The sequence below is a fragment of the Lolium rigidum genome, chromosome 7 (genome assembly GCF_022539505.1).
Source record: "Lolium rigidum isolate FL_2022 chromosome 7, APGP_CSIRO_Lrig_0.1, whole genome shotgun sequence".
Taxonomy (NCBI): domain Eukaryota; kingdom Viridiplantae; phylum Streptophyta; class Magnoliopsida; order Poales; family Poaceae; genus Lolium; species Lolium rigidum.
In genome coordinates this window covers 247,858,656-247,876,847 of record NC_061514.1, presented here as the reverse complement: position 1 = coordinate 247,876,847, position 18,192 = coordinate 247,858,656, and the positions used below count along the sequence as shown (strand labels likewise).

General features: G+C 50.1%; 1 protein-coding gene across 1 annotated transcript; it reads right to left on the bottom strand.

Moving 5' to 3' along the window:
* Nucleotides 1–12,089: 12,089 nt before the first annotated feature.
* On the bottom strand, nucleotides 12,090–14,937 carry LOC124677280 (protein DETOXIFICATION 40-like). The gene is made up of 7 exons (XM_047213284.1): nucleotides 14,803–14,937; nucleotides 14,076–14,707; nucleotides 13,905–13,961; nucleotides 13,350–13,588; nucleotides 12,942–13,060; nucleotides 12,676–12,762; nucleotides 12,090–12,316 (listed from the first exon to the last, which is right to left on the bottom strand). Exons 1-7 carry the CDS (start codon nucleotides 14,920–14,922, stop codon nucleotides 12,245–12,247), a joined length of 1,326 nt encoding a protein of 441 aa, XP_047069240.1. The 5' UTR covers nucleotides 14,923–14,937; the 3' UTR covers nucleotides 12,090–12,244.
* Between the last annotated feature and the right edge of the window lie 3,255 nt (nucleotides 14,938–18,192).

Here is an 18,192-nt window from a genome sequence, read left to right as displayed (position 1 = left end):
GTTCGTGGAATATTTGTTTATGTAGGCAAAATAAGCATCAATTTGATAAAGTGTGCGCATCTCGATTGCGCTAGGGGAATACAAATATTCAAGTTTATGATTCTTAATTTTCTCACGAATACGGTTACCAGATCAACGTGCCAGCTTGAACTGCCGGCTCTCTGAATCTGACGGTTAGTGCATCGGAATAGCCGTGACGCTGGAAAAAGGAAAACAAGGAGCATTGGTGTGACCGTTTGATCAGGTCTCGTCGGAAGACAAATATTCTACTACTGCTTGGACGCCGATAGTGCCTTGATGGGCTTGTTACTGCTAAATTTGTTTTGGATCCTGGCTTTCCAGGGGATCCACAGATGGGACAAGGTTATGAAGTGATCACTTGTCTTTTCGGTTGTTGTCTCCTGCCTCCCAAGAACTTTTCTACTCTGGTCAGGCATATGCAGGGCAAATTGCTGAAAGAAGGCTTCATTTCATTCCATTCCATTCACTAAGGAATGATTTAGATGTACCCACCGGTTGATCCAATCAATCAGTCAGTTTCATCCTCATGCGCCGCGTAGGCTGCAGCTCCCCCCAACCAGGTTAACGTAGAGATTCGTAGTTTTCAGATTTTTTAATGTTGCAAACAGTGTTTTGATTTACCGCAAGATCGAATGTCCTCTAATAAATACACACGTTGACGTGGGTATTACCCTTCGGGTAACCGACATTGCCCTATCCTGTACAATCTAGTTGAAGGCCCTTGAAGTCACTCGAAGGCAAGGCGGGCCACTTGGATGGCGCAGCAGAAGATTCCTTGGCGGACAAGACAAGGAATGAGCCGAACAAGGAAAGTTTAGAACTAGGACTACTGTAAATCTAGTCGTACTCGGTTAGACCTCTTGAGACCTGACCTCCTATATAAAGACCAGGAGAGGGGCTGCCGACGGACACGATCAATCATAGCAATCTTAGCCACCAAAAGTTTAGAGCTAGGTCGCCGCAGCACTTAGCCTCTCGACGAGATCTCAGCCGAACCCTTCGGCACCCCATTGTAACCCAATATTTTCATAAACAAGATCAGACATGCATGACGTAAGGGTTTTACCTCATCGAGGGCCCGAACCTGGGTAAATCGCTCCCCCCGCTTGTCTGTGAACCGATGTCTCGTGTCAGCCTACAGGATTCCATCAACCCTAAGCCCCAATCGGAGGGCATTGCCGAGGAGTACCCTCGACAATTGGCGCCGTCTGTGGGAAACCTGTCGGCACCAGGCAAGTCATCGGCAGTACCAATCACATCTGTGGCGTTCTTACTCGAGTCACCAACGCCATCAGATCCAAGAGATTCAATCCGCTGCGGACCCTTCGAGTTCGTGCCACACCCCAAAGCGCCGCACCTGATCCCTGTAGGGTCGTCTGGCGACATGAATACTACTTTCGGTGGTGTCCACTTCATCATCGACTCCGGAGGCTTCCTTCGCCTCCCTAGGGCCGGCGCGTCTAGCCCGAAGACCTCAGTTTCGGAAGGTGTCACTCCATTGACAACCCTAAAAATTCCATCCAGGAACATGCAAGAGAGCAACCGAGGAAGTTTCGACGTCGCGACAGGGCGAAGGAAAAGACGAAGGGACTCGCACCGCGAAGAGGAAGAACGAACAGCCACTCACCTCCATCAGTTCGAACGAGGATGCCACGACACGCTATCGATCAAGGGTCGCACTCGCTCACCGTATCTATCGGCTACGGAGCAGCTCGAGGCACCGTGCTATCTTCACTCTTACATCGACCCGAAGGATGGTCGAGAGAAATCCAGCCACCTGTTAAGGAACTGTCGACATTTTCTGGAAATTCGACAGTTCTACGACGACCTCAGGGCCGAGGCCATGTCAAGAGTTCGCACAATGGAGAGAAGGGCAGGGTCCTAGAGTTATCCACCAGAACCATACATACCGGAGCCATACGTGCCAGCAGGAGGAGACAAGCATGTACCAACTGAGGTGTTTCCAGAACCATGCGGGCAAGTCAACATGATCCATAAAACCAGCTTTTCAAAGAGAGAAATCAAAAAATTCTCCCGAGAAGTAAAGTATGCGGAAGTTGCCATGGTCGATACACCCGAATTCATCGACTGGTCAGATCAGAGTATCTCCTTTAGTAGGGCGGATCACCCGAAGGTCGTTCTAAGGCCTGGTCACGCAGCCCTTGTTCTTGAAGCACAGATCAGGGGGGGTACAGTATGAGCAAAGTATTCATGGATGGAGGAAGTGGCTTGAACCTGTTATTCGCAAGTACAACGAGAGCAATGGGTTTAACAGTCGACATGCTAAGAGGGTCCGACACAGGATTCCATGGCATTATACCGACTCGACCCGCTTATTCTCTTGGTAAAACATCACTGGATGTGGTCTTTGGCACGCCTGGAAATTTCAGGAAGGAAAAGATCGAGTTTGAAGTAGTTGACTGGGAATCTCAGTACCACGCCATCCTCAGCAGGCCTGCGTTTGCCAAATTTATGGCCGTACCCCATTATGCGTACCTAAAACTGAAGATGCCAGGCAACAACGGGACACCGATAACCGTTCATGGAAGCTTTACCCGATCAGACAACTGCGACAAGGACTTCCAAAAGATCGCCTCAAAGTTCGGAGCCAAGGAAGAACTTAACGGAGTCGACGCCGTTACAGATCACACGCAGCCACCAGCCGACAATCGAAACGTAAGACCCGACGAGTTTGACGCTGCGAAGGAAGCCAAGAAGCTGCAGGTGCACCCCACTGACCCGAAGAAGACGTCAATACGTTGGCAGACCTTACTGATGCATAGGAAGGCGCGCTCATCGAGTTCCTCCATGAGCGCTGGGAGATATTTGCATGGGAACCATCCGACATGTCAGGTATCCCCAGGGAACTTGCTGAGCACGCCCTTAATGTTGACCCAACAGCCAAACCAGTACAACAATCGATGCGCCAATTTTCCGAACCGAAGAGAAGAGCAATTGGCGAAGAAGTTAGTCGACTCCGCAAGGCAGGATTCATTCGGGAGCTCAAGGAAGCTGAGTGGGTGGCTAATCCTGTCATGGTGCCAAAAAAAGACACAACCGCTCTTCGCATGTGTATCGATTACACCAGTCTTAATAAGCACTGCCCGAAAGACCACTTTCCGTTGCCTCGTATTGACCAGATAGTCGACTCCACAGCTGGATGCGATCGCCTCTCCTTCCTCGATGCATACTCCGGGTATAATCAGATCAAGCTCAAGAAAGAAGACCAGGAGTTAACTGCGTTCATCACCCCACACGACGTTTTCTGCTACAACGTCATGACCTTCGGGCTGAAAAATGCAGGAGCAACTTACCAACGGTGCATGCAAGCTTGCCTTGGAGAACAGATTGGGAGGAACATCGAAGTTTACATCGATGATATCGTGGTAAAAACGAAGCACGCCACCACTCTCATCGACGATTTGCGGGAAACCTTCGACAACCTAGACAAATACAAAATCAAGTTGAATCCAAAGAAATGCTTCTTCGGAGTGCCAGGGGGACAAGTACTCGGGTACTTCATCTCAGCTAGAGGAATAGAAGCCAACCCTTTGAAGATCAAAGCTATTCTCGACATGGAGCCGCCAAAGAATCTGCACCAAGTGCAGCAATTGGCAGGACGATTGGCAGCGCTTAGCAGATTCATCGCCAAGCTGGGAGAAAAAGCTTTGCCCTTTTATAATTTGATGAAAAAGTCGGAAAAATTCGAGTGGACAAAGGAGGCGCAGGAGTCTTTCGACAATCTGAAGAAAATCTTGTCGACATCCCCAGTCCTCGTAACCCCACGCGAGAAAGAAACACTGCTTATGTACATAGCCGCAACGGCGCAAGTCTTCAGCAGCGTTCTGGTCGTCGAACGAGAAGAAGCAGGGAGAGTTCACGGTGTGCAGAGGCCTGTTTACTACCTCAGTGAAGTACTCACACCCGCAAAGCAGAGATACCCTCATCATCAGAAGCTAGCGTACGCAGTATGGAGGTCGGCTCGCAAGTTGCGACATTATTTCATGGAGCACCCGATTATCGTCGTAAGCGAAGCACCATTGAAAAACATAATGACTAACCCAGAAGCCACGGGTCGAGTGTCCCAATGGGCCATCGAAATAGCGCCACACGACATAACTTACGTTAATCGAACGGCGATAAAATCCCAAATCCTCCCAGATTTCGTGGCAGATTGGATCCAGTCACAGACGCCAGCAGCACCCGACATGTCGGGGTCATGGACAATGTATTTCGACGGGTCAAAACGGAGCACAGGCGCGGGAGCAGGGGTGATACTGATATCGCCACAAGGAGATAAGATGAAGTACATACTACGTATGAATTTCTCCCTGCCAACAAACAACGAAGCAGAATACGAAGCACTGCTGCACGGAATGAAGATGACAAAGGCATGTGGGGAAACTCGCCTGGAAATTTACGGAGACTCAAACCTGGTGGTACAACAGTCGATGAACCTATGTGATGCGGTCAGTGACAACATGATCGCCTACCGACAGTTGTATCAAAATATGGAAGCCAAATTCAAAGGGTGTGAACTCAAACATATCGGCAGAGCCAGCAACGAGGAAGCCGACACCCTGGCGAATATCGGGTCCATGTGCTCCCCCATTCCAGACGGAGTGTTCTACGAAGTCATCACTCAACGATCGATAAAAGAGAAAGCGTCGGCACCCCTAAAGCCATCGGTTGATGAACCGGAGGCAATCCCGCAACAAACTGCTGAAGAATCTCCACTTCCATCAGTGGAACAAGTCCTCCTCCTCGAGCCATTATGTACCAAACCATTCCTAGCGTACCTGACGAAGCAGGAGTTGCCGGAGGATCCGGTGGAAGCAAGATGAATCGTCAGACGATCAAAGGCCTTCACTGTGGTAAATGGTGAACTTTACAAGCGTAACATCTCGGGTATCTTTCAAAGGTGTATTGCCATTGGCAATGGAAAAGCGCTGTTGCGCGAGATATACGAGGGAACTTGCGGACACCACGTAGGAAGCAGGGCCCTTGTGGCGAAAGCCTTCAAGGCAGGATTTTACTGGCCAACGGCGGCATCGGATGCTCGAGATCTGGTCATGAAATGTGACCCCTGCCAACGCTTTTCACCAAAACCGCACGCCCTTGCGACAGATCTGATGACAATACCTCTGGCATGGTCCTTTGCTCAATGAGGACTCAACCAAGTTGGACCACTGCCGAGGTCGTCGCCTGGAGGACACACGTACTTACTGGTCGCGGTCGACAAGTTCACCAAGTGGATCGAGGCAGTACCTGTTCGAAACCAGAAAGCCGAAACAGCAGTTCAGTTCTTCAGGGGAATAACCTGTCGATTTGGTATGCCTCACAGCATCGTCACAGACAACAGATCCAACTTTGACTCCAAAGAATTTCGAAAATTTTGTGATGACAGAGAAATCAAACTGAAATTTGCATCAGTGGCCCACCCACAGACCAACGGCCAGGTGGAAAGGATCAATGGTCTAATAGGGGATGGCCTCAAGAAACGCCTTACGGGTGCGGCTGGAGCCTAGGTCGAGGAATTATCATCCGTACTCTGGAGTTTGCGTACTACACCTAACAGGTTGACCCAATACACCCCGTTCTTCTTGGTACATGGAGCCGAAGCAGTTCTACCAGCCGACGTTCGGTTCGAAGCTCCTCGGGTGACAGCATACACAGAACCCTCTTCCAACATCGCGTTGTAGGATGTTGTGGACCTCCTTGACGAAGCTCGAGATATTGCTTTGGCAAGAACGACGGTATACCAGCAGGCGTTGAGAAATTATCACAGCCGACGAATACGCAGTCGAATCTTTAATGTTGGAGATATGGTACTGCGGCTGAAGCAAGAAAGACCCTTGAAACTTGAATCTCCATGGGAAGGACCATACATCATCACTGAAGTGATACCAGGAGGAGCATATTGGCTCAAAAACCTAGCTTTGGGAAAATACGTTGAGAATCCATGGAACATCGCACAGTTGCGACGGTTCTATACATAGGATACAATTGTTTTTTATTACTCGACAGCCCTTAAGGTTGCTTTTGCATTATGAATAAAATTCTAATCAGGTTTTTACCTTTTTTCTTGATCCAGGCCTCATCATCCGAACAAATCGTTCGGGGCCCCTGCCATTGGCTCTTACTTCCATCGGGAGCGCTGACAAAAAAATACGCTCGCATAGTGTCATTAATTAAATACTCTCAACGGGAGCTAAGATTAATGATGCACAAAAACAACCAATCCAAACCACGAGAAAATACGCGAGTGCTGCAGTCGATGGTTATACTATCACGAAATAAGGCTCAAACCGGTGCACCGTGTGACGAAGCCAAGCGTATAATTCCCTCGATTAAATCGACGGGTATTGCTCCTACAAAACTTACATATCGACTTCGCAATAAATTTGCAAATTACAACGAAGTCGTCGGGAGAGCAGGTTGAATTGATCACTCAACCGCCCTCGACAATAAATTCGCCAGAATTACATGATGTGCAAAGCACACGTTAAATTTATACAAAACAATCTTATGCAGGTACAAGGTTATTACATTCATGACTGGGCTTCCTGGTTCCCTTGGGCCCTCAGATCTCTCTCGATACCTGTCTCCATCCGTGAGATGATGGTATATGCAGGACCTCTAGCGATATCATAATATTGGCCTAAACTCCTCTCGGTTTTTTCTACGGTTTTCAAGTCTAAAGATGGATGACATGCCAATACTGAAGCAAAGGCAAGTTCAGCACCAGTCAGAAGCTCTTTCCGCACCAACAGTCGAATCCTCTCAGGAGATTTGAATCGGGTAAACAAAGTAGACAAAGTTTCGGGTGCTTGATCCAGAGGGAACAAAGTCTTCCAAACCATCGTGAGATGAGCGTAGAATTTATCAAAGTAGTAATGCAGCTTCTCTACCCGATGCTCGAACTTCGCCACGATAACAGCCTTCGGACGATGCAACCATAAATCGTGTTTCGGGTGAGCAACGTCAGTCATCGCCTCGACCTTTTCATGGATCTTCTTGTTCTCCTCGGATTTATCTGAAGATACGACTGTAAAGGAACGAACATCAGTTAAAGGAACATCCAAGCTACGTCAGGAATCAAAAGATGGGTTAACACTTACAGCCCAAACTTTCGGTAGCGATATGAAGACGATCGAGAGCATGTTGCTCAATGGCAGTTGCTATTTCACTCTTTTTCTTCACCAATACTGCCATCGCGTGAAGGGAGGAAATATCTTTACTCAAACGAGACACTTGGTCACGTAAATGACGAAGAAGGCCAGATTCATCGCTAGTCGAAGAACTTGGAAAAAGTTCGGCACGGGAAGAAGATGAAGGAATCTGCAGTACAACTTCCAGTTCAGAACATCATCAACATAAATCTCCCATCGGGAGCACTGGAGTGTATATGTTACATTCAAAAGATTGTTCGAACTGGCTACAGAGCCAAAATAAAACAGGGACAAGTTAAATTGCGTCAGGTCTTAATTACAGTTAATAGAACAAGCATTCAAGGAAGTGCCGATGACGAGCCAGGGGCAGCTTCAGATGCAGACTTGGTCTTTGCTTCGTCAACCAATTTCAGGAGTTGATTAGCACATGTCACAGCCGATCGTTTGAAGGGTTCAAGGTCGACTAGATGATTGTCGTCGCCCACATGCAAAGCTTTAGACAACCTCTCCAAGTCGGACCCCATCCCATGGCCCATCAGCAGCTGGGAAGTAAGAACCGCCCCAAACAAGCGGGAGCGACGTTTCAATACCTCTACAGGCTTGGAAGAGTCGACAAGGAAAGCATCTGCCATCTCGCCAAGAGTCTTGTCCTGCTTCATCTTTGGGAAGATCATCGAGTATAGCCTCGACAACGCTCCTTTAGTCTTCTGCAGAAGTCCAAGAACTTGGACATTGGACTCAGCGGCGAGCGAAAGGGCATCAGATGTAGAGTCCTCCTGAAGCTGATGAGCTCGAGTGATGGTTATATCGGCAACCTCTGAAAAAAGGACAGATCAGCAACCAGAAAGGAAATACCAAGAGAGAAGCCATGTGCCATGAACCTTACCCAATAAATCCTTGATGGATTCACGGAGGACGCCTTCCTTCTTATCGACTGTAGCCGCAGCCTCGCGCCTGGCGTCTTGTTCATCCTTCATCTGCCGCTTCAGCTTCTTCAACTCCTCATTCAGCAAGACATTTTCGTTCTTGGCGTCGGTGGCAAGCTTGTTGGCCTCCAGCACCTGATCAGCCGAAGTTTTGATAGTCTTCCGAAGCTGAACGTTTTCAGACTCCAGTCGGGTGAACTGCTCAGCGAAATCTACCACAGCATCAACTGTGGCATAAATCGGCTGCAATAAAGAAAATCAAGAAGATTCAGTTGGATAAAAAAAAGCTTGGCGAAGCAAGAGAGAAATCAAGGCAAACTAAACACTTACGTGGTCGCGAGCAGCCGATGAAGTGGGAACGTCGCCAGAAGGAATAACCTTCGACATCGGAATCTTCTCTACAGTCGTTCTTGGGGGCGGCGTTGACTTGGCAGGAGAGGGATTCGGCTCCTTAGCTGATGCCGTTCTCTCAAAAGATAATTTGGCCCTCTTTGCAAGAGGAACATTATCATCATCAGAGCTGCTTAAGAAAAATAAATGATTAGCATACAGAATAACAAAGGATAAGTCACAAAGGGATAAAGATGCTCACAGGTCCAGGTCATCTTCGGCAGTGAAAAAGCCTGTCGGACCTTTTTTAGCGGGGGAAGGCGGAGAAGTTCCAACGACATCATTATCTTGTCCGCTAGGACTTGATTCAGCCGTTGTAATAAAATCATCGTCTATCTGCTTACGTCGCCTGCTCCTGATGAAGGCATCATCCTCGGCAGCATCGTCCTCTTGGACAACGCTGTCCTCAAGGGCCTGTTGAACGTCCTCGGTCTCCTCGGAGTCATCATCGTCATCCTCTGGTTCCACAACAGTGGAGGCCTATAAAGAGAAGAAAGTTTGTAGAGCACAACGAAGAAATAAACAATAACAGCAAGCAAGAAGCAGCAAGAATTACCTCAGTCGGAAGATGGTTTAGATCATAAGGGGGACGGGCCGATGTCAAGACAGTATTGTCCTTCATACTGAGGCACGTCAAGCGACGAACTTCATCTCGAAGTTCATCAGCCGACAGGTCGGCGGAGCTGACCCTCGACTTGTCGTCCTTGCTAGTATAAAGCCATAATTGGTGGGGTCGAGACATTAGCGGCTGCACTCGAAGTTGTAAGAACACTGAGACTACCTTAGTGCCGCACATCGTCAAGCCTCCCGTATTCTTCAGGACGACGACCTGGTCGAACAGCCTGTCAGCTATCACCCTCTCTTCGGGAGAAAGGGCGTTTCGCCAGGACTTCTTCGGATGAGCTGCCAGGACATCTTCAAAAGGAGGGAGATTCGAGCGCCGCCCAGGCACCGAGGGGTCTCGCAGATAAAACCATTTGTTGCGCCAGCCCTGGACGGATTCCTTCATCGGGTAGTCGAAATAGTCGACCTCCTTCCTGACAACAAAGCCAACGCCACCGACGACGGGGGGGCGCATTGCTGTCATTATGACGCTTCACCTAGAAGATCTTCCTCCAAAGACCCCAGTGGGGGTCAATGCCGAGGAAGGCTTCACAGACAGTGATGAAGATAGAAAGGTGGAGAATGGAGTTTGGGGTCAGCTGCCAGAGCTGAATCCCGTAGAAGAAAAGAAGGGAACAGAGAAACTCGTGGGCAGGAAGAGAGAGACCACGGAATAAGAAAGCAGCAAACATAACAGTGAAGCCCTTCGGAGGCCATGGGCGAGAAACGACACCTGGAAGATGAATGTCATCGTCAGATGAGGAGATGAGGCCGAGGGCTCGCAGCCTGTTCACGTCGCGATTGGAAATGTCAGAGGCGCTCCAGTCGCGGCTGACTTTGGCCGCGCCCGAGGTGCTGGTGCTCTTCTTCTTGCCCATGGCGCGTGGAGCTCTTGAAGGAAGAACAAAGGGGACAGGAAAGGCTGGGCGAGAAGATGAGCAGTTAGAGGCGTGAAAAGTAAAAGCAAGGAGGCCCTCTATTTATGCCATAAAAATTTATGCAAGATCGTGGCCATAACTTCACAGGCATCGTGGGAGGTGGATCAGATCTGGCTATACACGTGGCGTCTAAGAGAAGAACGGAACCGACGGCCCATTATTCCCACGATGTGCGAAAATCGAGGGGACGCCTCGGTCGGTGCGCGTGCACTGGTCACTTCCTAAAAACTGTCCGCGCAGAACTAGGGTGGGCCCGTCAGGTCAAGTCTTGTCAGTCAAACCACAGCAGCAATACGTCAACAGTGACGTCATAAAGAATATCATGAGCAGTCGAAGAAAAATAAAGAAACATCGGATGGTCCCGTGTTCAGACTCGGGGGCAACTCCCATCGGGACGCTGGACGCGCACCCGATAAAATGAAGATTCAAAGATATTACTGAGAAGAAACGTTTGAAGAAAAGGATGGAATGCTCAGCTTGAGTCTGCACACGGTTACGAGCTCGGGGGCTACTCCCATCGGGAGCGCCGGATGCGCACCCGATAGAACTTTTTTGCACTCCAGGATCATGCCCGGGGACTTGATTCTGTGTAGGGTGACGTTGTTTTGCCATCGGCAGTTAACCAGCAAAAGTTGGGCACGTTACTCATTATCCCTTACGCGCAGAAAATATATCGGATTACCTATAAAGATTTGCAGAAAAACTTCGGCAGAGCAAAACGTTCGAGTGGTACAACTTGAGTCTATGCACGGATTGCAAGCATCCGTACCTAGACTCAGGGGCTACTCCCATCGGGAGCGCTGGACGCGCGCCCGATAAAAGAAGAAGATGCTGATTCAAGACGAATAAGAACAATCAAGGAGAAGAACATTAAGAGGAGGCATGCTTTAGTCTCTACCCGAACTATTTTCGGCTAGACACTCGGGGGCTACTGACGTGGGTATTACCCTTCGGGTAACCGACATTGCCCTATCCTGTACAATCTAGTTGAAGGCCCATGAACGCACTCGAAGGCAAGGCGGGCCACTTGAATGGCGCAGCAGAAGATTCCTTTGCGGACAAGACAAGGAAGGACCCGAACAAGGAAAGTTTAGAACTAGGACTACTGTAAATCTAGTCGTACTCGGTTAGACCTCTTGAGACCTGGCCTCCTATATAAAGACCAGGAGAGGGGCTGCCGACGGACATGATCAATCATAGAAATCTTAGCCACCAAAAGTTTAGAGCTAGGTCGCCGCAGCACTTAGCCTCTCGACGAGATCTCAGCCGAACCCTTCGGCACCCCATTGTAACCCAATATTTTCATAAACAAGATCAGACAGGCAGGACGTAAGGGTTTTACCTCATCGAGGGCCCCGAACCTGGGTAAATCGCTCTCCCCGCTTGTCTGTGAACCGATGTCTCGTGTCAGCCTACAGGATTCCATCAACCCTAAGCCCCAATCGGAGGGCATTGCCGAGGAGTACCCTTGACACACGTCTAACATATGTTGCAATGAGTTCGGGTGTTGACCGAGATGTTATCTTCATGCCTTAAAGTCGATATCATGTTATTACATTCGTTGATTTTTAGTGTCATTTATGTTGCAGTCAATTTTCCTCAAAGAGTTTGCTGCATTGAATGAGACATGTGCATATGTTTGATTATTTTTTGCTGCACGAATGTGTTCTAAATGCTGCAAATGATGTTGCGTTCACACATAAAAATGTTGCGTGGAAAGGTCCGATGTCCACGAAATAGCAGATGCCGCCTAGCCTAACAATTCGGATGGCCGAGGTCTTACACTTAATTGAGATACAACTGCTCTTGTGGCCGATCTTTGAGATTCTCAACGAACTGACGCCTAACACATGCCATTCACAAAGGTCGTTTAACAATTTTCTTGTATTTGTGTTTTAGTTCTTGCGCTACGAAAAGCAACACACCATTGTCTCAAGAGAGCATGTACTATCTAGGTGAGGAGAATCTAGAACAGAATGAGAATTCAGAATAGCATGTGAAAAATCTGAAGGAACGTGATCACATTATGAAGCTGACTCAACAAAAATTGCAGTTAGCAGTAGCAGACGAGATGATTGATTTATACTAAACATCTCCTAAAAATAATTGAGATAACGCTGAACATAAGTTGGTTGCTGGATCAATCTGTCTGCTTAGCTTAGCAGCATAAACCTTAATCTTCGCCCCGGCATCATCACTGCACGTTGGTGAGAAGAGGCTGCTTTGCATCGTCCCACTTGTCTAGTCTTCTCCTTGCTTCCTCAACCTATGATTCAGACACACAATTAACGAAATAAATATAGCTAATTTATAACGCGAAAATAGGATATGATTAATGAAACAACGTAACTTAAATAATTACAGAAGCCTGCACTTAGCTGAAATAATTGACCCAAATTAACGAGAGGCACTAGTTTTTAATATAATTCAGAGATGACAAATGAAACATCCTAAGTGATTACACAAGCGTGCATACAGTCGTGTGAAATTATTGTCCTAGAATAATGAGTTGGCGCATAATTTAGATGCTGCTTGGCATGTGAGATTCAGAGTCCCTTGCCAGTGCACGTAACAGCCAGTAACGTGATAATAATCTGATAATCAAAATGCAAGGCTTGCTCTTACCTCCTTATTCCAATCAGTTCTGAATGTGATCCACAATAGGATAGTTGTTTGGATAAGTGTGCCTCCAATCATGCCTCCCCACAGTCCCTGGATGCAATGCAAGTTCCATCATAAATTCAGCACACATACACAAAAGCTAATTTACTTGACAGCTGATGAAAATAGGTAAGTCAACTTAACATGAAAATGATTCTTGCATCTTGGGTGAACTGAAACTCCGAAAGCGGCGCTAAATCGTGCTATACTAGCTTGAAAATTAACAGTACCTTAATTCCATAGTCAAATTTGAAGCCCAGGAGGACTCCAAGGGGCACACCAATGAAATAATAGCATCCAATGTTGATGTAGGCCACCAATGCTTGCCACCCACAGCCAACAGCCACACCTTCATTAGCCCAGTGAAAAAAGAAACACCCGTCAAGTCAAAAGAAGATGATCTCTGAATTCCCTAGCTGGACCAACATCCCCACTACATTCCCTTTATCGAAAAAAGATCAACACTCCCACTAATCCACCACACTTACTTTAATTCTATGTCCCCTCTGAACTAGTTACACTTATCAAGTTGAAACTCACAAAACCTACTGAATCTCCAACGAACAGCTGATTTTTACTCTGAAGGCACTTGCCAATAACTAGGACCCTGGTGAAGCAAACCTATTGCAGCAGCTCACCTGACAGCACGGGCTGGATTCCGCAGAGCACGATGGTGGCAACAAGCATGGGGCAGAGATCAGCCACCGCGCGCGAGACGGCCTCGCCTCCGGTGAATAGGTAGCTGAGCTTGTGCCTGAGCAGGAAGACCAGAACGGCGGCTACAGCTGCTATGAGTGCGGACATGGCCGTGACAATCCACGCGGAGAACGCCGCCGACCTGGGGTTCCCGGCGCCCAGTTCATTGCCCACCCTCACACTGTAGGTGACAACATCAACATTGATCAAACTTAATTCTTCAGCCGATTTTTTTTTTTAAGATAAGCAGATTATTGGTGCGGCTAGCTGCTAGGCCCTGAACAATCTGGCAAAATGTTGAGTTAAGAAAGAAAATTAAGACGATCTATAGGTGCGCATGCCACGGTCACCATGGTTGGTCAGCAAAGACACTGGCCGCGTGATAGAAGTGAATGCACATGCAGCTAGCGCATGAATTAGTGTGAGCTCGACAACACGAGAAGAAACTGTGCTACTACATGTTTTCAGGGGGCCTAGTGAGTGACCGATGTACCAACCTGGCTGCGGCGTTGAAGCCCACGGAGATCATGAACACCCATGACTGTATCGAGGTACTGCCAAAAACATTCAGTCAAACACATGATCATCGGGAACAAGAACTCCCGAGAGATAATATTATTTAGGATAAAACAATTCGATGGATGGATGTGTACTTGATCAATTATTACCACACTGTGAGCGAGTCCAGGGCGATCTGTGGGTCGGGCAGCATGCCGGCGAGGAGGATGAGCACCTGGAAGTACCACACCTCGAGCGCCAGCATCACCGCCGACGCGGCGGACAGCTTGGCGAAGCCGGCCAGGTCGGCGAACGCGGCCCACGTGAACCCGGTCCACGTCTCCCTGCACCTCGGGCTCTTCAGGATGTACACGAACTGCGCCGCCACCAGCACCCACCACGTCAGGCTCAGCGTGAGCGACGCGCCGAGCAGGCCTAGCCCCAGCCTATAGACCGCCACCCAGCTCATCCCCAGGTGCAGCACCAGGCTGGCCGCTAGGATGTAGGCGCTGGGCGCCACGATGCTCTGCGCCTGCAGGAACTTCTGGATGGGGAAGTTGGCAGCGTACGCGAAGATCTGCGGGATGAGGCCGTAGGCGAACTCCGCGGCGGCGCCGGCGATCTCCGGCGACTGGCCGAGCAGCAGCAGGATGGGCTCCGAGAAGGCGTACATGACGGCCAGCGGCACGCCGGTGGCCGTGAGGAGCACCGTCGAGCGCTGCAGGTACACGCCCAGCATCTCGTGCTTCTCCGCGCCGTACGCCTGCCCGCACAGCGTCTCCACCGCGCTCCCCATCCCGAGCTGCCATGGCATGGCTCGTGTACGTACTTAGGCACGCGCCACGTACGTGGCTAGGGACTGTACATTATACTCGTGTGATGAAGGGAGGGACGTACCATGAGGCCGTAGGCGAAGACCTGGATGCCGTTGTTGCCGAGCGAGGCGGCGGCGAGCTGGACGTTGCCGAGCTGGCCGCAGACGATCTGGGTGGCCGAAGACATCACGATGATCAGCATGTACACCACAACGGCCGGGAAGGCCAGGGGCGCAAGCAGCTGCAGCTCCAGCGCCGCCGCGGACGCCAAGCGCCGTGCCCCGCCGCCGCCGGAGAGCAGCGCCTCCAGCCGGCCGTCGACCGCGCCGGCGTGATCAACAGGAGCCATTGACGATTCCTCGAGGAGTATCACAAATCTTTTTGGCGTTTTACTGAAGCAAGCTTCGTGTGTGGGTGTGGCGAGTGAGGACAAGGGTAGGTGAAGTGACACTCTCCCGACTCCCGGCTCCTGTCCTGGCTGGTCACACGCGGGCTCCTACAAAAATTGGTAGTGTCTACTAGCTAGCTGACTTCTCCTGTCATTGTCATAGTACAATTATTTCTATATACAATGGTTATGGGGCTAAACTAACACATGAATTTACCCTGAAAGAAGAAAAACTAAGAGCACTTCACTCGCGTCCCCAAACCGTCCTCCAAAGAGCGCCGGATCGAACGTTTGGGGGACGTGTTTTGTTCGTGCCGCGTTTGGGGGACGTCGCTCCCTAGCCGCGTTCCCAAACGCCGCCCCCAAATGAATATTGGTGCACGAAAATAAAGGTTTTCATTCAATTTTGATTATATATTACAAAGTTTGAATGAAAACGGCTAACTTTCATCTAAACCTAGCCTATTGACCGCCCGGCGGTGCGTTCGACGGCCCCGCCCCGGCGTCGCCTGCCCTCCGCCGCAGATCTTGCTCCGCGCGCCGCCTCTCCGTGCGTAGGGCGGTGGCCAGACGCCGCCGGCTCCAGCCAGCCGCGTCGACGTCCGCCCTCCCTCGCCGTGCCGCCCGGAGGGAGAGCTCGACGGCGCGACGAATCTGCGCCTCTTCGCGGGCACGGGCGTCGTCCTGGAGCTTCTTCTCCGACTCGAAAGACTCGACGAGCGCGTGTTGCTGATCGGCCGTCTCGTCCGGGTGCGGCCCGTCGTCGTCGGACCACTTGAACTCATCGTCGTCGTCCTCCACCTCGGTCTCCTCCTCCTCCGCCGCCTCGGCCTCCTCCTCCTCCACATCCGTTGGAGCCTCCATCATCGCCGATGCCAACGCGTCGGACTTCGCCGCTAACTCGTCCGCCCGCCTCCCCCAGATCGCCGTCAGCGCCGCCTCCCGCTGCTGGCGCTCCTCCGCCGCTAGCTGCTGCTGGCGCTCGATCGAGTCCCGGCGCCGGCGCTCGATCGCCTCCCGCCGTTCACGGTACATCGTGTAACATCCCAACTTTTCAATAAAGAGATAAAGAGAGAGATTCCCAAAACACCAAATTTGTGAACCAACAAAAACTTTTTATCACATATAGTGCTATGCATATAGATCACCTTGTTAATTATGTGAGTGTGCATTTTTGCCATGATGATTGCTTGTTTGATTTCCTTTGCCCTAAAACCCTAACCATGATCTCTTGACCATCCTTTTAGAAGGAAAAAGAAAAGAGAAAAGAAAATATCAAATTCACCTCAACACACACATATGGCTTATGCCATTTTTGCAAATACCTAACTTAGACCATTTTGGCTTGCACCATTGGTTGTAAATGGTTACTAAACACTTATTAGGACTTTTGGAATCAAAGAAACTCAAATCAAATCAAATTTGAAATCAAAACCAACTCACATGCACTAATGGTCAAAATTGACAATCTTAGCGTGATGCCCTCTTTGAGCCCCTGGTTTGGAAGTTTTTCAAACTAAACTTTGCCAACTCTTTGCACCTCATCCAAGACAACATCAAAGGTGAACAACTTTGCCCAAAACCATCACTGCAAATTCTTGCTCAATTTCAAATGGTGATCAAGCAAAGTTGAGACTTTGAAACAGATTTAAGATATGGTGCAATTTGTGATTTTGCAAACCAACTCCATTTTGACCACCACCACCTCCAGTCTACTTCTCATATTATATCTTTACACTCCACCAAAAATCACTTCAAAATTTGAAAGTATTTCTCTTGCGGCCATTTCAACAAACAGGTGGTGAGCACCAATCTGCCTAACCCACACATTGCAATGTCCAGCAGATCATAGCCTAAACCATCACCATTAGGTCACCATTTGTACTCCCCTGACCTCTCTCCACCCTGCCAAACATAATAGACAAGGATTGGTCCTTTGCATCATCACCATTTTGACCCAAACTCACCATGCCGTGGCATGGCATGGCTTCATCATGCCATCTCTCTCTCTGCTCACCTCCACCCTGCACCACCATGCCTAACACGTACCTCACACTCTCCTGAGCAGCCTGGACACGAGACTCGACCAAACGGTGCACTGGACACGCCAGAACGCGACGCGCCCAGACGTGCCAGTGACGTGCACACACGCGTCAGAGCGCGCACGGCGACCGCCACGGGCACGCCAGAGCGTGACAACGCCCGATGCCTCACGCCACCACTCGCTCTCTCCCTTCGCCAGCAGCCGCGCCACGACGCCAAGAGACGACCAGACGCCCTCACCTGCCCGCGGGAACCCTGTACACGACGCCATGGCCGACGCCATCTGCCACGGACACCCAGGACGCGAGGACGATGACGAGCGCCACAGGCCCTCGTTTTCACCGCAATCACGCGCTGCGTCACTGCCAGGACGTCGCCTGCACGCCTGCGTCATCGCCATTCCATCACCACCCCTGTAGCCGCGTCGTCGACGATGACTTCATCGCCGCCCCACGGCCTCGCCTCGCCGCTATAAAAGGAGGGCCTCCCTCCTCAATCCAAGCACACCACCACTCCTCCCTCATCTCACTGAGCCTGCTCGACCTCTTCTCTCGCTCGATTCACCACCGTAGCCCCTCAATTTGATCATCGGAGCCGCGGAGGTGCCGAGAAGCTCGCCGCCGATTGGAGCCTCCCCCAGCACGCGCCGCTGCTACCATCTGCTTCCCCTTCATCGACAACGTCGCTACAGCTCGTCGCCGATCATCGCCGCACCGCCGGTGAGCCTCCCACCCCCTAGCCTCGCCGCGCCAGTGGCCAGTTCTCGTCGGAGACGACGATGCTCATCGTCCGTCCGATCGGCGTCTAATCCTACGGCCCTGAAAGAAACTAACCGATTCGGTCGTTATGACCCGCTGACGCGTGGGACCCGCCGTCAGACGGCCTGCTCTCGCTGGACGTGAAGTGGGCCGGCCCAAATCCTTTTTCTCTCTGCAGCCCAGCTAGTTTCCCGCGCGAGCCCACTAGTTTGAATTCGAAATTTCCAGTTAGATTTAATTTGCAATCTGATGCTAGTTTCAAAATTTTAATAGGGACAAATAT